Source organism: Crocodylus porosus, unplaced genomic scaffold (assembly GCF_001723895.1).
Source record: "Crocodylus porosus isolate Cpor-Errol unplaced genomic scaffold, CroPor_comp1, whole genome shotgun sequence".
Lineage (NCBI taxonomy): Eukaryota > Metazoa > Chordata > Crocodylia > Crocodylidae > Crocodylus > Crocodylus porosus.
In genome coordinates this window covers 833,207-854,356 of record NW_017728928.1, presented here as the reverse complement: position 1 = coordinate 854,356, position 21,150 = coordinate 833,207, and the positions used below count along the sequence as shown (strand labels likewise).

The window sequence follows — 21,150 nt, the reverse complement described above, 5'->3', positions numbered from 1 at the left end:
CCCTCTCCGGGCACCAAACAACATGTCAGAGTTGATAAGGGCCTTACAGGCTTCGGGCCTTCAGGGAAGACCCCAGTGAGATTAAGGGAGGAGATCCCTTGCCAATGAAAGGGGCAGAGGCTGCAGGTCATTACCATTCGCTCAGAGCCATCCTCCTGTCGAAGACACGGATGGAGCCATCGCCAAGCCCTGCCACGATCAGCGAGCGATGAGAGTCACAGGACAGGCTGGTCACGCAGCTGTCGGCTCCTGTGGGGATATCCTGGGGATAAAGTGTGCACATAGACCATGGTGAAACCGAGGAAGAGTGTTAGCTTGGCTCCACAGCTTTTGCTGACCTACGTACTCCAAGAGGCTTGGGCAGTCTCCTCATTCACTCAGGGTTTCAGTGTGCTCTCCTTCCCCTGGCAGGCTACTCTAACCTCCACCATACTGCTGTCATGTACAGGGAGAACCAAACTGAACTGGAACCAGAGTCACCAGACAGTCAAGGCAGTTCCAGAAATCAGGGCCTGATGAGCATGGGGTCAAGGAGCTGATACCGTCCCTGCAGTACACACGCGTCAGCTCCACGGCCTCCAAAGCTCAGCCAGAGCAGCAAGATGCAAACATGAGTTTCCTTTGGAGCACTGCAACACGCTCTATTAAAGGACCAGCTTTTGGTGTACTTAAACTTTACACATCAAAATAAAGGAGGAAGTCCACTTTGGGAAGGAAGAATCAATGTTATTCCCCCCCTAAAAACATCTAATTAATTAAGAGAAATGTCAGGGAGGAGCTCTTGAGCCATAAACCCTCTGCAGCTTCTGCTGGTTGCAAATGCTGCTGGAAGGGCAGGATGAATGGTAAATACTTGGTTAAAAAAAATACTGAGAGATGAGCCAGGGAGGAGGAGTGTGTTTGCTGAAAATAAGTATCTTGCAGTTAAGTGACATGTGTGAAAGAGAACCAAGCGTCCACGAAAGGAGAGATTCAGCACATGTTACAGGCAACATCATCTACCAACACTCCTGTGAAGAGGTTGTTAAGGAAACAAGCTTGCAGAGCAATCGCTCTTTCTGTGCACTAACCAAATGGCAGACCAATACTGGGTTCAATGTGCTCCTGATGAAAGACTGATACCTTTCCAGGACACTCAAAGGGACTATGCAACAGAAAGTGCATCTGATTAAAAAGCAGGTTTGGTGCATTTCCTATGCACCAAACTAGGATGTCTTTCCTCCAAGAGCAGACTCCCCTGCAGTGGAAAGCAGTCTGGAAAAACAGGCCTCTTAAGACAAATGCTTTGGTACAGGTCTTTTCCATTCCTCAGGCTCCTGCCATACGGTGTATCATGTACCACTGTGTGCACATAATCTAAAACCCTACTTGCCCTCTAGAAAGAATGAAACTATTTTACCAGAAATTGTTTCCGTTTGATGATAATTAGAGTCATTCTGCATAATGAGAACCATTCGGCTCTGTCATTTCCATTTTTGCTTTAACAATACTTTGGCTCCCTCTTTCACCTTTCATCAGTTGATCTCAAATCACTTTAAAGCCCCTCTGTGAGGCTGATCATCATTACTCCCACTTTACAGATGGGTAAATTAAGACAGAGTCATTAAGTGACTTGTGTAAGAAAGCAGAGGGAGTCGGTGCCAAGTCAGGAGCAGAACCTGGCAATCCATGCTCTACAATTACAGGGCACGCGGGTTTAGAGGCAACACCTGCATGTAGAGACTGCACCTATTGTACGTCTTAATTTGGAGGTTAAGAATGTAAAGTGCCATGATGATGTTGCTGGAAATCGGTTATGCACCATTATTCTAATACTGCAGCTTTCCCCTCTATCTGCTACAACCAAAGATCCATTTGGAATAATAAGTATACAACTGTGAAGAAGAAAAACAGCTTCAATTAAAACAGATAAGAAAAAAAAAGAGCCCGAGCCACATTTTCAAACTCGGATAACAATCAAAGTGGCGCTCTGGAATGGCATTAGCTAATTTCACACTTCAGTCCTATTTCTGTTCTTGCTCACATGCACCTTCTCTAGCTGCTGTTCGCAGCCTCTGCTGAATGATTTAACCATTTCCTGGAGGCACCTCTCTTTGGGAGGCTGCCTTTAGAAAAGCTAACAACCTAAGTCTCTCCCACCCCAATTCCTGTCTCTGCAGCAGGGACATTTGGGGAGAGAGGAAAAGAAGTCCTTGTTCCACGGCTACCACTGGTCTGCCCCCAGACGTATTCTTTCAGCAGTTCAAAGGGTAGGAAAGCATCTTTATTAGCGTGGTTCTCCCAGCTCCACTACTCTCCATACTGCCTGTCAGCATGGCAGCGCAACTAAGTCACAAGCTTTCGATCATCAGAATTTCAGCAAAACCACTTTGTGCATTTTTTAAAAAAGAAACACAATGCTCTCAGTACAATCATTAATCTTTCTAATTTAAAAGATTTTCACCCTACTGCCTTCTGATGTTCTTTAATTTATGCAGATAAAATAATATTTGAAAATAATTAAGATTAGCATAGGCTTAATTATACTGCATTGCAGGGTCAAAGTATCATAATTAATGCTCATCCAGAGGTAATTAATTCCTAAAATCTTTGGAGATGTGTCTTCATCTTCCCCGGCATGGTGACTTTATTTTTGCCAGTCTGCTGCTTCGCCTTGCACTGCTTAAATATCAGCTTAATTCAATCACAACTGACACGAATGCTTACACTTTCTCCCCATTTATTTGAAATGAAAAGAGACGAGTAGTTAGAGTGCTGCCACATCCAAGCGCTCTGTCTGTGGTGAGATGCACCGGAGTGGGATGAAAGCAACGGGAATCCCCGTAATTCTGAAAGAGCGAGTTTAGCAGGTGTGAAAGGGAACTGCCTGGGTACAGGCGAGTGCTATGCAGTCACCTGCAAAACCAGAAGCATTTTTAATGCTTTGTTATCAGTGACCATCAAGCACCGGGCAAAATTCTCTGCTGATCTGCAGTTCTCTGCTGCAGACCTGGCAGTGACTCCCAACTTTGCTCACCGGGTCAGAACATGGATCACAGACATGTCACTCCAATGTCCCGATGCAGGAAAGCTGATTCCTGCTCCCCTTCCCCGCTATTTTGCATTGCCCAAACCTCTCCCCCCACATCCAAGTGCCTGTCATTCAGTGAAACAGCAATGGCAACTGCTGACAAGGAAAGGCACTGCAATATGTAAGAAAGCATTTCACACGTTTTTAGCTGCCTTGTGATGTGGCTGTGTGGCTGGAAAGGAAAGCCAGCACCGTGAGATCTGTCAGCTTTCCACAGAGCCCGATCTGAGAACCTCTGGCTGCAGGTGCTAATGCACTGCATGATGTCCCCCAGAAACACGCTCCCTGGTGCCTAGCTCCAGAGGTCCCGCTAGCAGCAGAGAAAGGGTCAACAAGGTATGTACGCAGCTGTTACCTGGACTTTCATTTCTCTGTCTGTGTCCCAGATCCGGATAATCCGCACATCTCCTGACGTCATGAGAAGCCCAGTTTCCTGCTCCCAGTCCACTACCATTCCTGCTCCTATGACAAAACACAGACAGGGGAGGAAAATTATTCTCTGCATGTGCACCAGCAGAACTGAACGCAACCAAAGACCCGGTTTTGCAATTCTAAACTGTTTGACACGTCAGTGTGTCCAAACAGGTTAGTGCTACACAGACATACACCCATGCTCTTTGCCAAGTGGATTAAGCCATCTGTTCTTACAGCTAGGACCTTCACTTCTTGGGCTAGAAATGCTCTGGTCTACATAAGCACTCACCCCTTTAGCACCCAGCCCTCCTGGGTCAAGATGGGATGCTACTTTGGGACCGTAAGGGAGCCATAATAAATTATCCCTCATCCTATAAGACCACAATGTTAAAGGATGCCTTGCGCAGACTGGAATGGCACAGACATGGATACGGTTGTTTTTTGTAGTCCCACCCTAACAGACATGCTGTGTGTGATCAAGAGGAGATGCTAAGAGCCAACCTGCTTTATAGATGATGGGTCGACCCCGCTTTGTGCAGACGCAGACCTACTTCCCCTCCCCACCATCCAAGCCCCCTCTTGATCTCCTGCGTGCTCTGGGTTCAGGTGATCTGCTGTCATTAACTGAGAGTCTGTCTTTCATCCTACTGCAGGAAAGTCAGGACTCTGCAGTTAGGCTGATAGCTCCTATCTTCATCTTGTGAGTCAAACTGATTGTTACTTCAGATTGCCTGGCAACTCCAAGGGCTGCTAGAGATCCTGAGCAAACAAGCCGGCAGTGATTTAGATGATAAGCACCTCCAAAGTGTTTTCATTTGTCATCCGTTTATGGCCCATGTGACAAGATAAACCTGGCAGGCCTGAGATGGATACTGCCATTACCATCACTGATAGAGTTAAGTAGGCAAAGCTCTGTTAGGCAGCTTTGAAGCTCCCAATTTTCTAGTTATGTTCCCCAGTTTGAAGACAATCATTTTCTTCAATATAATCATTAGCCATAATCCCCAAACCACGTGGAGACTGAAGATTTTCCACTGCAGAAAAGGCCCAGGAGAACATCAGTGCAGAGGGTCCTGCCTGGTGTCACGGGCACCACAGCTTGATCCGCTCGTTCCCAGGTCACCGTGAAGAGCTCGTTCCTTCCAGCCATTGCTGGGCAGTCCTGGCACAAGGCGCGGAGCATGAGGAGAAGACCTCCCTTTGGCATGGAGCCCAGAAGAGATCGTCTCTCATACAAGACATGCCGGGGCTGGGCCGATTCCTCAGGAGAATTTACACAGTGGAAAGAGAGAATTTACTCTCATGAAAGCAAGGTACTTTGGGTAGATGTGGTATCTCTTATTAGACCAAATAGCTGGAAAGAAGTTTTTTGCAAGCTTTCTAGCACAAACACCCTTCTTTAGTGACTGGGAAACCCGCTCTGTGCCCGAAAGCTTGCAAAGAACTTTTTTCCAACTATTTAGTTGGTCTTATAAAAGGTATCACATCTACCCAAAGAACCTGTGCCTGTGTCCTTAGACCAAGACGGCTACAACCAACACCCCTCACGAAGGGCTTTGGGAGAGGAAGAAGGGTGGAAAGCATGTTCTGAAGGGCTGCGTCACATGTGGAGGGATCTTCACCAGCCGAAGGAGATGCCATTTTACCGAGAAGAGCCTGCTGCCTTCTAAGAGTGCAGGATGAGGCAGGACTGCAGAGTCCTATGGGCACATGCTATATTCGCTGCTAGTCCAAATTAGCTTTCAGGACCCTCCCTCACTGTAGTACCTGGCAGCTCCGTTCCATGAGGAAGAGCTCTGGATCTCAAGGATTTTATAACCACAGCATGAGTGACCTACGTGCTAGCTTGCCCTCCCTGTCCTCTCTCACAAAAGCGAGAAATGCCCTTTTTACCTCATCTGATGCAAGGGGGGCTCGTTAACATCAGACACATGGTTTGCACAGTGCCCCAAACAACCCGTGCACAAGAGAGAAAAGAGTATCTGCTGCATACAAACAGGAGTCAAGGGGTGATCTCTGCATTCTCCTTGATGAGAGACTGCCAACAGCCTCAGACCTTCAACCTGAAAACTGCTAAGCCTCTCGTCACCAGAGGTTGCCCACGTGTTGAATACGAGGAATACATTACACCCTGGGAAGTCTCACCTTCCAGCCTTGCAGGGCTGCAGCACATGACAAGAACAATGGGTGAAATAAAAGAGGCTTAGATGACACATTTCCAACCCCTTTCAAGGTGAGGGGCTATTAGGAAAAGACAGCAGGCTGCAGCTAGGAAATACCAAATGAGAAATTAGACTGGGGTTGAATAAACAGCTGAGGTACTGATGCTACTGCAGGTCTTGTGCAGAAATCCAAGTTATTCAAAAGCAGGGGCAAGAGAAGTCTTTTTTCATTACAAAAAAACTCCAAGATGCTAGAGCTTAAGGGAGGTTCACCTTGCTGCATTTTGGCTCGCAGGGCGGACAGGCTGGTTGCCTGCTCTGTTGACCCATGGCTTTGCTCCCGAACAGCGGTCCTCAATGTTTTCAGACTCAAGGAACCTTTCGATAGATCCAAGACACCTCTCAATAGACTCAAGACTTCCCTCAGCAAACACCAGCTCTTAGTTTTCCCTCATTTTCTGATTAAGGAAAAATACTAGAGCAATTCTTTGGTTGCAAGGGACTCAGCGAGACCACAGCAGGCGGGAACATTTTTAACCCTATGGATTCCTCTTTGAAAACTCAGGATTTATCTTGTAGACGGGGTTTGTATACCTGACAGTGCTTTCATTGCCTGGCACCCCTGAAAGCATCTCAAGGCACCCTGGAGTGCCACGGTGCCCTGGTTGAGAATCTCTGCTCTAGAGAGAAGGCAAGATATACCAGACACACATCCTGCTTGATAAGAGAGCCCCAGAGCAGGATCCTCTTATATGTATGTAACCATCCACGTCTCTTCCCTGTTCCTGCTTGCTCATGAGAATGGGCCTGACAAAGAGGGAAAGCTGTGATATATGCACCATGACAAAGGCTGGTAATTACGACTGTGGCACTTCTAAATACCTCCACATTTCAGGATCACGAACCTGACGACAGCGTCCCCTTAACACACCATTAATTGAGACTATGTCTTTCCTACCAGGGATCCTTCACTCTTGGATAACAAATCTTCCACAGCCCAGGAAAACAATTTGAGAATGGGTTTTAGTTGAGCCTTTAGCACAAGTACTAGCAGCTCTGCATGATGTGAAATGATATATAGGCGATGCATATCAACAACTGTTCTTGAAGCTGTAACTTTCTATGGCTGTTCCCTGCAGGATTCCCCTTGCAAATCAGATATTTGTCTCAATGGGATAGTTCCCTGTATAAATTTCAATAAATAATGCCAGAGCTGGAAGCAGCTGCATTCCAAGTGCATGCACTTATTTTTATCATTGCTGGAACATGGCCAACCTGTACTTGGCATTTTGATTAGTTTGGAAATGCCGTTGTGGACCACGATATAAAAACCTCGCAGAGCTGATCTTTTCAGCGCAGGCCCCTTGGTTCAGCAGAGGTGCGTGTCTCTCAATTTCCAGGCAGCAGCAGGAGGGCTGTGGTCCCTTGCTCTGCAAATGTGCTCCCAGGCTGGGCACCCTTTCCATGCGGAGCAGGGCAGGCAGCAAGAAAGGAAACGAGCCCTCTGGGAATGTCCTCTGAAGAACCCAAAGCCCTTGTCCAGCTCCTCTAATTACTGCATTTCCATAAAGACCCTGACCTTATTGACAGTGCTTCTCTCTAGCGCTCTGCCCCCAGAAGAGCCAGCACCAGCCCTGGAGAGATGCTGGGATTCACTTCCACCTCCCTCTTTCCCTGTTGGACTCTCTGGCTTTTAGCTCAGCACCTGGCCCCAACGGGCCCTAATGGGTCCCTCCACACTGGGACAAGCAGCCCCTTTGCTGCAGGCTTTCCCGCCGCATGGCCAGGGCACCCCAGCCAGCCCAGTCCACACGTCCCCTGCAGAATCCCCCTCCGCTACCTGTGTTAGCTCTAAAATCATGACAGCATCTCAGCTGCCGCCCCCCTCTCCTCCCAATCCAGCCTGCTCGCTTTCTGCCACAGTTAAGTGTCAGCATTATTAAAAGGCAGAGTGAGGCCCCGGGAGACTGCGCTCCTGCTCTGGCTGGGTCTGAGATTTGAAGGTTTTTGTTTAGGGAGCATGGGGAGCGCAGGAAGGAGGGATGCGGCTGGAAGCACATGTCGTTGTCTGCTGCTTGGTCTGAACAGAAGAGACCTCAGCGAGGCAGGAGAAAGCACACGCATTTATACAGCAAAACTATGGAGATGGGGAGGAGGAAGGCAGACAGGAAAATTTCTCCATGCCAGCCTTCTCCCCTTCCCTCCCCAAGTGAGCACGCTCTCGGCACAGGGCGTCTGGGTCTTCACGCATGTACACAGCTCCTCGCGGGGTTTGTTTCCTCACTGCCAACAGACTGGGATGCTGGGACTCGGTGTGGTCACCTGTGACTGCTGTAGGTTCCTGCGATTGCACAGGCTTCCTTTCCAACACAGCGATGCAAGCAAGCAGACTATGCTGGTAAACAGAACAGGGAACAATAAAAACATCCGTCCCTCCCCTGCGCCTGAGAAACAGCCGACTCGATTGCGACTGCGGGGGGCACGGCACCACCACCCCCTCCAGGCATGGCTTTTCGTCTGCTCTACGAGGCTCGCTGGCGAGGAAATTGGAAATCATGTCAACTGCTGTTCAAACGCTCCTTGTGCTGTTACAGGCGACCACATGCCAGTGCCTAACCAACAGGAGCACCCCACACGCAGGAAAATCAGCTCTCTTTCTGCAGGCCTCTCCATGAGTGATCCAATTAGGGCAATACAGGGGCTAATGACAGGAAATGTGTAACGTTTACCTCAAAAAAAGGAACGTGCTTATTAATTTAAAACAGCAAAAAGCCACGTGTGATCGCTTGCCATACTGGAAAAATGTTTCTTAATTTGAAGCATTATGATAAATGGCCTGGTGTGAGCAGACATCTTTGCATGAGCTGATTAACTGATCTTTGCATTCCTTTTTCTAACGTCAGCTTCTGCGGTAACTGAAATAAGGCAAAAGCCGTTATGGGAAGAACAAGGTGAAATTTAACTGAGCAGACAGCACAAGCGTTTTTGTCCTATGAGAAAGAATGCAAATAACTGAAATATGCAAATCGCCAGCACGCTGCGCTTTGGGAATTCACTGCCGTTTACTGGATCAGACCACAGTCCGTCTTGCCCAGTCTCCTGTGTCACACGGCGGCAGACACATGGCAGATGCTGAACGGGAGAGTGAACTGGGTACAACCAGAGGTTTTTTCACTGTTGCACACCCACCTGCAGCCTCCAGCATTTAAGACCTAGGAAGTCCTGATTAAGAGATTATCCCCGTAACTCTCATGCTCAGTAGCTACTGATGCCCCTTTCCTCCAAGAATGCATCCAGTCCCTTTCGGCATTTGCCTAAACTCTCAGCTTTCACAACATCCTGGGGCCAAGACTTCCATGCTAATGCCACGCTGCATGAAAAAACTTCCTTTTGCTCATTTTAAACTTACCACCTCCCAGTTTCATTTTATGACCCCTCACTCTTGCACTGCAAGAGATAGTAAAGAATAAATTCCTATTCCCATTCTCTTCACTATTTAGTATTTCGTGAGCCCTTCTCATGTACCCCCTCATGCTGAATAGACCTAGCCTCTCCTCATATGGAAGTCCACCTGCACGCTCCTGTTTTATAAGTTATTCTGTCCAATTATTGTAAGCTGCTCTGAGCCTTTGTCGGAAAGGGCAGTGTATCAACTGAACGAATAAATAAGTTCAATTCCATGAAATCAACTGAACGTCCATGCTTTGGCAGGGTAATGGATGCTTCTGTTCTGGAAGAAGCCGATGCTTTGGCCATGGGACAAATGGTTAAACTTGAATGCTCTTGAGAACTCCTTCAGCGACAGCAACAGGGAGAGGAAAATCCCTGCTGCATTTTTCGTTAGAAGAATGCCTGGGACCTCAGTGCTGGTGAATGTCTTTATTGATTCACACATATTTGTGTGCTCTGGACACGGCAGTGCTTGCTTAGCATTATCAGTATTGATCCTGCACGGGAGTGTCTGGTGTTTCCTTAAACTGCTCCGATGCCCAGTTGATTGAATGGGGAATTCCTTTCAACCCTGCCGCTCTAATTTTAGCCTTTTTGATTTGCCGGCAAATTCCCAGGGAAACGCAAAGCCTGGATGCTAATAGCAACATATCAACTCGGCAAAGTCTGATCCCCTTGCTTTGTATCTGAACAGCCAGTGGGAGAGCAAGTCCCCTAATTAAAGAGTGCTGAATCACACAACCCAATGCAATCACCTTTGTTCTACTAATCACTACAGACACATTCAAGCCCTTATCAGCTAGTGAATATTAATAATTGATGAACAGCCCAAGATGACTGTATCAGCTTACATGCACATACATACACACACACGTACAGGTGCCCTGACAAGCAAGCCATCCATCTCCTTAGCAGAAACCAAGGAGGTGCGAATCCAACAGTGCCACAGATGCAGCACATGCCCTGCTCCTGCAGCCATAGACTAGAGTTACCTGCCCTTTCCCATAGAGGCTAAAGGTTACCAGATGTGTATTAGCCAAAGGAATATGCCCCTAGCCAGAGCCCGGTATGAAAGATGCACTGACCACTCATTTCCCCATACAGATTTGATAGGATACCCATGTGAAAGATAAATTAGCGACAATAAAGATCATGTTGGTTTGATGGCTTTATGTAGCTGCCATTTGGAAACTGCCCTTCCAACTCTCTGATCCAAGCACAGTTTGGAACGATCCTATATACGTCCCAAGAGACCACCCACATGTCCCCTCACTGCAAAACGGCCCAAAACTGCAGAGAACATGATCGTAACGAGTCACATTAGAATAAACTCCTGCCCCTTGCCCATACAGCACCAGGCACCTTTCATGGCACTTTCCATCTCTCATTACAGACATGTATACCAGGCAAGGAATGGGATGGGCAGAAGCAGCAAAGCCTTCCAGGAACCGAAAAGACCCAGCGAACATTCACATGGACACCAGACAAAATTAAAACAAAGAGAGACTGGGACAAGGCAGTCCTCCCCAACCCGGCTGGTCATAGGTAAGAGGAAAGAAAGCACTCACCTCCCTGCTTACTTCTGTCAAGATAGATTGAAACCCTTCGGGCCAGACCTGTGAGAAGACAGGGATTAAGGGGTTGATGCCAAGGGTAAGTTGGTCAGCCAAAGCAAAACAAATATTTAAAAAAGGATTAGAAAAGCAAAGGAGAAGAACACATGAGAGAGAAGCAGCAACACCAAGTGGAGCACATGCCTCTGCCCTGGGAAAAGGCGGCATTTCGGCTTTAGCCACAGCAGCCTTTTCCTGGGAAGCCATTAACAATGGGGCTTGCTAAGTAGGACATAAAAGGCTGGTCTGTCTGACAACATCACAAATTTGATTGGTAAGCTTCTTCCCGAATCTGGAGACTCTCTCGATCCTTTTTATGCTTCTGCTCTTTGGACTAAGTGAAATGCAACTCGCAGGGGAGTGACAAATGAAGGTCTAAATGACCCATGGCACAAACATCTGTGTATATCACAGAACACTAAGATTTTGTCATTAAAGGCTCGCACTTTGAGCAGTTAGTGCTGCTGTAGGGCAGCATAATGTGCTCTCCTGCCCCATACTTCAGTGGACTGCTAATGAGCAGACAGGATGTGCGAACGGTTTACAGATGCTCTGTCTAAGTAGCTCTTAAGTAGGGAATTAGCCATAGAAATGGTGTAGTTTCAGGCCATCATCAAAACTGGAGAGCGAGAGAAACTGCAGGGTAACAGCACTGTTGCAGGGACATGCTGCATTTAAGTGCATGCTGAGACCCCGGCTTATTTTTGTCATGTGAATGCCCAGGTGTTCAGGAAGAGATCTAGCTAGTCTGGGGACAGGAAGGTCTGATCCAGACCCTCTTTTGTGAATGACACTGGTTCTCTTTCCCAAGCTGGACAAAGGAAGCAATGAAGACTCATGCAGTTGACAAGGCTGGAGGGGCGCGGGGGGAGGCTGGAAGGTCACACAGGAGCAGATATCCTCTGGCGGATCCAGGGCAGCTGATCCTGTCTCCCTTCTCCTCCACGTTTGAGAGCCTGAGCGGTTTAGAAGAGCTGAGATTGGAGACTGGAGGTTCTGCCTTATTTGTTCATTTCCCAATTCCCCCCCATGTGCATTTGTCTTGAAGGACCCGGGTAGCAAGTGCGACTTCACTCAGGGGAAGCATTGACATAATCTCTTGCCTCCAGAGATGGAGCCGAGCAGTGGGGTGACGCATTCAGAAAAAGCATGTTCCGAGTTCCTCCGAACAGGCCTCTCATACGCAAACCTGTCGGCAGGCACGGCACTGCACGGCACACACGCCTGACAGCCCTGGGATCTCAAGCCATTCACAAAACCACTCTGCTTTTATAGTAACTACGTGACCCCCGAAGCCTCTTGCACTGGGACCCCAACCTTGTATCAATTCGAGTTGATGCCTATCTAATGCTGCTCAAGAAAGTGCTCTTAGAAGTTTCCTTCAGCACTGCACAGTTTTGTGCTTGCAGATCTCATTTTTGCAGGCTTCAAAACATTACACTTCTAACCCCATGAGTTCTTCTCCAGCCAGGGGCTTGGGGCTTGTCCACAAAAGAAACCGGCACTGTTTTAATCTAAAGTGTGAAATGAAACTGGAGCAACCCTTGGTCAGATAGCTTTGGTCTGGTAGAGCTTACGCTGGGATTTGAGCGCAACTGAAATAAGAGCCCCCAACTGCAGAGGTTTGCTCCAGTTTAACACAGGCCTTTCCTACACTGATTCTCAAAATCTGATGAAGGTATGGACAAGAGAGCTTACTTGGCTGCTGAATGAGAGCCTCTATATTCAGTGCTCCTTGACTTGTCAGTATTAAACTGATTTGTCTAAGGATGACAGTCGCATGGAGACATGGCCTCCAAATGGCTTCCTAAACCATTTCAGTTAAACGGGTACAACCTCCTGGAGTAAACGAAGCCTTAGTCTGGATAGGTTCCAGCATCTCCGGCTGGCAAGAAGCTGACAGGCATGAAGGAGGGTGATGAAAGGTACTGAGTGGCAGCCGTGGATCTCCCAACTCTTAGACAACCTGCCGATGTTTTGCAGAACAGTGGGATGTAGCCTGTCCCTCTATTCTGCATTTGGCATGTCAGTCCTACCCTACTGCAGCCTGTTATTCTCCAGTGAGAGAATCCATGTGGAGAGTCAATGTATTTCTTAACAGTCTGACGCTTATTCCCCAAAGCCAGCATCCTGGGTGCTGTCAAGGAGTCTATGAAATCATAAGAGATGGGGATGACACTGGGAGTGGGGAGGGAGGGAGAGAAAAAACAATAAATTAACAAGGGGAGCAGCTAGACTCCAACAAAGCGCCCGCCTCCATGTAAACATCCTCGGCAGAGAAAGAAAGGAGGGAAGCAATGTGCAAAGCACTGGTGAGCACAATGGCTTCAAAGGAACGTCAGGTGTTTTAAGGCTCTGTGCTGGGCTGTAACCATGGTCTCTGCAACAAAAGCTAGCACTTCAGCCCAGAATCTCATTTCCAAGGGGACATATTTCGCTCTCCTCTTTTGAAGTGAGTGAATTTATTTTTTTCTCTCCACAAAGACATCTGTGCTTCTCTTCTTCTGCATCCTGTCTAATCACTCCCCAAGGTGAATGGCAAAGAATACCAGATCCAGGTGGGGTAAGGCCACGTGGAAAGGAGAGGGTGTGAAGAGAGGCATAGGGGAAAAGGACTCAGAAGCTGCAGCAGCGCCGCCTTCCCCAGCACAGCCATCTGACTCCTGCAGCTAAATTGCCCTTACCTCAGTGCATCACCCGCTCCGTGATGTCAAACTGCTGCACCGAAGTCTGTGCAAAGTGGAGAGTGAGGTGCGGGGCAGGTAGCAAATGCCCTGTCCTGATTAAGATGCAGGTAGGTACTGGGAGAGACACAATGGGACTACGCGGGTTGCGCGTGTTAGCATCTCCTCTGAGCACTACAGATAATGCAGCAAGAAGCAGAAGACAATGGGAGCCTTGGAGGATTTCTGGATGCCAGTTGTTTGGAGGAGTCTGTTACCAGAGCAGTGGAAGTGAGAGCCTGAGCCCAGAGAGAGACAGGATTAATCAACACCTCCCACAAAGCCCGACGGTGGTAAGAGAGAAACAAACACCAACTGAATGGGGCTAGAAAGATGCCTGGTTTGTGCCCTCTTCTCTATGGAGGAGGAGCACAGATCCAGACACTTAACAGCTGACAGCAAACCACTGGCTTCTTCCTGCTTTTATTGAGCACCCTGCCAAAAGTAGGTTTCAGCCACTGCAGTTTTCTCAGCATGCTGCTAACTCCCAGCAGTTTGCAATCCATTACACGCATGTGTGATAGTGCGACGTGGAGCTGAATGACAACAAACACGCTTGTTTTTGGCTATGATGCCAGCCACAGGCTGTGCGGTGCTCAGGAAGAGGCCCCAGGTCTGCCCTGGATGAGGCAGCGCACGTACAAGCCGAGGAGTGCCGGGTCAGGCTCAGAAATGACAGCTGTCATGCTTTAAGGCCCGGTTCACATTGGGTGGTTGTAAAATCTTATTTCCTGAGGGGCACTGGGAAGAGAACTTCCCCAGCAAGTCCCATGTCACACCTTTTACTAGCGACCTGTAAATCAGTCTTGATTGGAAGAATTCAGGCAGTGGAGAATCACTCTCAGAGCACTGGTGCATTCCCAGGCTGGGAAAGACAGAATATCTCCCCTCTTCCATAGCCTAGAACAGAATCCACAGTCCCTCCACCCTGCCTCTGGGTTTCAGCACTGAGGCATGGCTGGAGGGGGAGGGGCTCTTTTCACATCATCTGCCTTGCCTGCCTTAAGGACCCCAGAAGTGTCGATCCACCTGGGACCCCATCCTGTACCTATGCCATTTAGATGACATGTTCTTCCATCACAGCTCAACCCAGAGTAAACGACAGGAGGAAGTGCTAAACATGGAACCGCAAACTAACTGAAGTCACAGGTGCCACATGCAAAGCTGTGCGAAGGGTGAGCAGCCCATCCAAGGAGAAGAAAGAAGAGAGCTATTTATCAAACCCAAAGTGGGGGAGAAATAACCACCAGTTCGGAGTAGGTAAGTGTTCAGTACACCCTTGTAGTACAGGTCTCTCCTCAGAAGCAAAATTAGAAAGAGGCCATGGCCTGCCCTCTATTACCCTGTTACAGCACTGCCCTCCCTCCCAGCTTGGCTGCTGGAGCTGTGCTCATTCAGGAGAGCTCGTGAGGATTTTTTTCATAGGAGAGTTGGGAGAAAATAAGTATAATGACAACAAACACATCCTCACCACGAGGTAAGAGGTCATCCACAAGGCACAGAGACTGTTAACAAGGATGTTACTGAAGGCTGAAGTAGAGCAACCTGTTCCACTTTACCCATCCCAAGGAGAAGCCCCACCGTGGCAAGTTATTTCTGCCCACAGATGGGAATCCAGCACACACCCACCTCGTGTGGTTGGCAGCATGTCCGACAAGCCCTGCCAGGCCGTCACCATCTCAGGATTCTTCTCCAGGTCGGCAAAGTTCTTCCACACTCTGATGGCGCCGTCATCTTGATGAAGAGCATGGAAAACAGAACAAGAGGCAATGCAGCGGCTGAGACAGGTGTCACTCAGTAACCCAGAGCAGCTGGTGAGGAGAAAGACACTGGCATTGTGGCTGCAGACTCTTAGATGGAAAGTGTCATCTAAGCTTCTGGCCACTTTGTCAACAATCTCTCCTCCGTTTTGTTAAGCTTCTTTTGCGCTCTAACCACATGCCCATGCCACCTCGGTATTACACCACTGGGGACTGCACTTGCACTTCCCATCAGCAAACACCTGAAATTACCTGTAGCTTCTTCTCCTCAAACCAATTCATTTTCTCTGGGTCATTGATACCTTCTTTGCTATCTGTGCTGAACACCGAAAGTACTCTTAATTACCAAAGAACCGGAGAGAGATGCTGTGACAAGAGCCAGCCTCTCAGAAGCCTCCTGGAAGCATCAAGTCTTATTTTGCTCCACAACAATGAAACTTTAGTGATAAGAAGCTGTAATTTGTAAGATAAATGTCCTAGAGGCCTCACAACCCCACTCCCTCATTCCTTAACTGCAACAAACCCACACGCTTGAGTGCTAAGTTTGAAAAGCATTGAAAACCCACAGACTGACAGGTTCAGATCGGAGCCCTGTTAGAAATAAGTCCTACTCACAGCTGATGAATAGGAAAAACAGCACCTCGTTCTCCCCTGCAGGATGTTATGGGGCAGATTACACTACTGTTCCTTAGGTTTGCCATCAGGCATGAGCAAGGGATTTGCAGAAAAATTTAGAACCATTTCAGAAGTTTAATTTAAAAAAAAAAATATATATATATGAAGGCCCTGTCCACTCTGTAGTGAAACCTATGCTAGTAGCTTTCGGTAGCCATTGACAGCACGTGTGCAGCATAGTCTTTTTCTTTGTCATAGACACTAACCCTTTACCCCATTAAATTGCAGCTAAAGAACTGGGTCACCTATGCAGGAAGATGGTAACATGATTTATTACTGTTAAGTGAGGACTCAAAGCTACGTAATGACCCAGCTGTGACAGTGACCAAAACCAGTGAGATGTAGTTAGCTGTGTTAGTCTGAAGTCAAGCAGAAGGCAAGGTAGATTTGCACATTACAGACTGACCAAAGTAGGGAGGGGGTGTATATGCATGTGCATGTGTGTAAAGCACAAGCTTCAGCCCACAAAATTTCATAGATTTCATAGACATTACGGCTGGAAGGGACCTCGGGAGATCATCGAGTCCAGCCCCCTGCCCAAAGGGCAGGAAGTCAGCTGGGGTCATAGTATTTATTCATTGTATTTACTTTGGTTAGCCTATAAGGTGCAAATTTATCCTGCTTTCTACTGAAAAGAGCATCTCACGATGTGTTCATAACATCTTGTGTTCAACTAGAAACAACCACAGAAGTGATTTTCATATTTAAGAGCGTCTGAGTGTGCAGGACAAGAACAGCTTCCCAGAGACGCCCTGTCCAGGCTGCAACTCCCATGGGGGCCAAAGGTAGCAGGAGTGTGCTGGAGCCAGACCCTTAAGAGACAGGAGAGGGCTCAGAGCTTCTTACATACACCTTAAGCCCATAGAGCACGAATCCTATCCCAGGGCTTTTGGTGACGTGGGCTGGGCTCACCTGTGGCTGTCAGGAGCAGAGAACAGTCTTGGCCATTAAGGTACTCCATCGCCGTGATCCTGGTGTAGCGAGGGTTCCCATTGTGGAAATAGTCCAGCTTCTCCCCTTTCTCCCAATCCCAAAAACTGAAAGAAAAAGACCAGGTCAGATCTTGGTTCACTGCACTCTTCCCATTACATTGGTACAGAAGATTATAAACACTGGGCACAAATTAAACATGGTTTTCTCCTGAGAGTGTTCAGTGTCATTTTATTAATAACTTTCCATAACATCTCTAGCTTCTGCAGAGGAAGTAATAAGATTACTATTATAAGTGCCCACTGCAAATCTAGTTGTAATGAGGCTTCTCCACCTACCAACACAAGAAGACGGTAGCTTATATTTGATTAATACAGGACAAAGACAGACTTCAAAATCACCAAAGGCTACACTCATCTATGGACAGGAGGCCTCTGTGCTCAGATGCTACTGGGGCAACATGCTCAGACCCTCTAGGCCCTCTGTTTGCACGTTGCTCCATACAGTGCTTGGATCAATACAAGTGGGCTCCGGAAGGAGGCCTGCCCTATTTGGCTGAGGAGGAAGGGGAACGACTATGGATGCAGGTGGGGAGGCAGATGAGAGCTAATGCCTTCAATACATGGTGCCTACTGCTCTGTGCTACATCGTTCTGGTGGAGAGTCCTCACATGTCTGGTCACCACATGGCAGCCAATCCATGACAATCCCAAATAGGCTCTTACCAGATGCTGTCTTTGTCAGCTACTGCTATGCACGGCGTGAAGGGGTGGAACTTCACCACAGAGGGGACACCCGGATTCCTGTTCAGGAAGATTTGATCGTCTAGCCGTGAAATACCTGGGGGAAACAGAGGGAAACAGCAATAAAACCAGACTGGGTCCCTGAAATGAAACTATGCTAGAAGGATATCACTCTTGCCCTCCTGGGGAATCCCCAGTTTAGGCTTTCTCCATCCATGCCCTTCTAAAGTTCACCCGTTGCCATTTCCCTGGTTCTGTCTTTCAAGCACTCCTCACTCTCAACTGGCACAAGCCAAGCCCATCATTCTCTGCCTTCAAAAACCATCTTTAACTAACTCCACCTATTGCTGATAGGACTTCGGGACTCCCATCTGCCTGTCTGGCACAATGTCTCTGCTCGTATTTACGGTACTACATAATAAACACCAGTTTCAGGTGATCGCTCCCTGAAGCAGAACCTGTTGCTCTTGTCATGTTGTCTAGAGACCTAAAAACTGATCCTTTCCCCAGACTGATCATTTGGGGCCGAAGTTTTTCTTTCTCCATCTCACCTGGAATTGGGGGAAGTGCCATATAGTCTTCAGCCAGGTGAGAAGTGAAGCTGGAGCTTAGCTCTCCAGCCCACAGGGTTCTCATTTCCTGTGTTAGGGTGAGAGCGACACTGTCCTCCTTGCCGTCTGACACTCCTGCAACTGCTGCCCAGCACGTCTTACAAACTCTAAATTTGATTAAAGCTTTTCTGCACCAGACAGTGATGTCAGTGGGAAGCAGGCTAGCTAGTGACCTGGGTGTCTGTACATTCAGCCCACATCTCAAGCCACAGGTGCGTATCCTTTCTGACACCGCAATAATGAGGGATACTGAGACCACAAGCCTCGATAAAATCAGCAATGTCTTCATTCTCGTGAACGGTGTCAGTACATCTCATCCATCAATGGTATTTATTCTCATGAGAAATGTTCACAAAAGCCCAAACTGATTTTTCATACATCAGGTTTTAAATGCCCCGGGCTCGGGTGTGTGAAGTCTGATGCTCATGTCACACAGGTTGTGTTTTCGCAGGCGGAGTTGTGGAGCGTAAGACTATTCTCCAGTCTGACGCCTCAGTTTGATTACAAGTGTTGCAAGGTGTTAGATGCCACCATGGAAACACTAACAGTCCTGAAAAGCTAAATAATTAAAATTGCAAGACTCCAAATCTTTAGCTAATTTGAGCAGGTAAATCCCACTGGCCTTTAGGTGTCCACTGCCATCAACGGCCACAAGAGAAATGCAGACTCTTGGGTAGGGGACTTAGCAGGCAGCACAGACAAAGCTGTTGCTGGACAAATAATGGATCTTGCCTTTTGGTGGCCAAATGGAAAAAGGAAAAATGCTGATCTTGGCCTAAGAGGACAGGAAGCTTGAAGATTTTTGACAAAATAAATTAAAAACAAACAAACATGGTCTCACTTCAGATCAACCCCACATATTTTACCTGGCCTACTGTGATAAGCTTCCTTTACTTGACAGACCATTTAATCTTTAGCTTTACTGGGATCCTGATTATGGTATTTATTTATAAATCTGTTTCACTTTTAAAATAAGTGGCCTAACTGTAACCCCGTTTGCAGAAAGCTTTAGCTCCACTGGGCAACCATGAAACCTGCCCTCCTTTGCATCATCTGTATTCAAAAGAGTCCCCTGGCCCCATCCCCCAGTTACAGTCCTGGTTTATGATACTCAGCCCTGGGATGACGCCGCACCATCCCTTGTGGAGCCTGATTCGGCCAGGCTTCCAGAGAGGGAGTTGCATGTGAGAGACCAAGCCCCAGCCGTCTGGTGTCTTAACATGCCACAGAAGGGAAAACGCCCAAGCCTCCTTGCTTTCTGGTGAGAGCTTTTCTTGAACGCTGCGGTCTCAACAGCACGAGAATAGCAACGTACGGCAATGCCACAGATTCAATCCCTACTACTCGCTGGCTAGCTACTCTGATGAATTTGAATGCATTCCTCTATTAAAGAAAAAACCCAGCCTGGCTGCTGCCTTGTAAATGCATAAAGACTTATAAATAAGCAAGATTAGCTTTCAGCAGAGCACTGAATATCCATGCTAATGAAACATGAACCCAAGCCATATTAGAAGGAAAGCCGTAAGTGTAAATGAGACTGTACATAAAAGTGCTAAAGAAATGTAACAGGATATGAGTAAACAATCATTTATGGAGCTCAGTGGAGCGGGGGAATGCTGGAGTCATTTAGAGACTTGCTGAACAGGAGGAGGAGGACACATCATTCAACTCTGCAAAACAAGCTGATTTGGCATGGCTGGCAAGCCTAACGGCCTCTGACACGGATCAGACACTGGCTGGGTCCTTTCAGGCAGGTGGGAGTGCCGATGTGTATCCCATCATGCCCAGTCTTTTAGCCCTTTGAAAACGTAACCTACAATATCCATCAGACCTTCACAGGACAAGGTGGAAAAGCCAAAATGGTAAATCAATAGCATCTGCTAAAGGCCTCTGAATTATTGATTTTCTGCTGGATGCTTTGGCACTCATAGACTTGCCATCCTTGATTGGCTGAGCAGCTGAAAAGCTCAGCTGCTGGCCGGCAGACCCAAAGCTTTGGAGTGAGCCTGTGCACCGAACTTTGCAAACCTTCCTATGAGTGGGGAAACACGATCTTATGGCTGGTTCTCTGCTGCTCCCCCAAAACCGTTAGCTCTCCTATTCCTTCTCCTCCCTTGTGGGCTGCACAGGTTGCAGGAAATGGCATCTGTCTAGGGCTGGTCCAGTGAGGCTTGCCTCACTGCACTGCCTGAATGATAAAACTGCATTGAGATGGTCAAAGCTGAAGGAGAAATGTCTAGAGCAATCACAAGCAGGTCTCTCCCTTGAGCAGAAATGGGGCCCTCTAAGCAGAAAGGCAAGTCCCCCCTAGGAAAATCTTTCACGTTCCTTCCACCCACACCTGTGAAAGCGTCCCCTGGCTTGCTAAACGCATGGCCCAACAGTGCCCTACTGTTTATTATTCATTAAGAGTATCACAGGAGAGCCTGGAGTCCCTCTTTGAGGCCAGACAGGTTCCAGTGCTCGAGGTGCTGGACAGGAGAAGCTGCCTAGAAGGCAGAGTGCTCACCTTTCTGGATGATCTTCTGTGCCTGCTTCCTGACACGGGCATTGCGGAGAAACCGCCACTCCCTCTCCTTGCGGATCTGGCTCTCCAGGTCATGCTCTTCTGGAATCTTTTAATACATTAACACTCTCATTAGTCCATGGCATCAATGTCACACCCCAAGTTAAGGACGCCAACTGGAACCAGAAATCCCCCAGCATGTGCAACCCCCTGTTTGCCTGCTGGCAGTGAGCAGGAGGAAGTCACGGAGCCATGTGATTCTACAGACCGAGTCATTTTCCTAACCTAAATCTTCGCCTCATGCGCAATCCCTTCCCCTTCCCATTCCCTTCAGCCGGTGTCCTTTATTCTGATTTCTTTTTAGACTCCAGACTCAGGCAGGCAAAGTTCTTAAAGAGGCATGTACATTTAAATGGTTGGTCACTGTGCTGTCGTACAGCACCGCAGTCACCGCAATGAACCCACTTAACTCTCACAGCCATTCCAGTGACTTT

The 21,150-nt window shown here is 47.9% G+C and overlaps 1 protein-coding gene across 5 annotated transcripts in view; it reads right to left on the bottom strand.

Moving 5' to 3' along the window:
- RPTOR (regulatory associated protein of MTOR complex 1) overlaps window positions 1-21,150 on the bottom strand; it is a 253,515-nt gene that overhangs the window by 8,205 nt on the left and 224,160 nt on the right. For 3 of the 5 annotated variants that reach the window (XM_019542272.1, XM_019542273.1, XM_019542277.1), the window contains 7 exons: window positions 20,660-20,765; window positions 17,522-17,636; window positions 16,780-16,904; window positions 15,062-15,166; window positions 10,665-10,712; window positions 3,426-3,532; window positions 135-262 (listed from right to left, as the gene is read on the bottom strand). In XM_019542272.1, coding sequence (XP_019397817.1) covers window positions 135-262; window positions 3,426-3,532; window positions 10,665-10,712; window positions 15,062-15,166; window positions 16,780-16,904; window positions 17,522-17,636; window positions 20,660-20,765 — 734 coding nt within the window. The remainder of the gene's footprint in view (window positions 1-134; window positions 263-3,425; window positions 3,533-10,664; window positions 10,713-15,061; window positions 15,167-16,779; window positions 16,905-17,521; window positions 17,637-20,659; window positions 20,766-21,150) is intronic. The other 2 variants (XM_019542274.1, XM_019542276.1) reach the window with 1 other exon arrangement.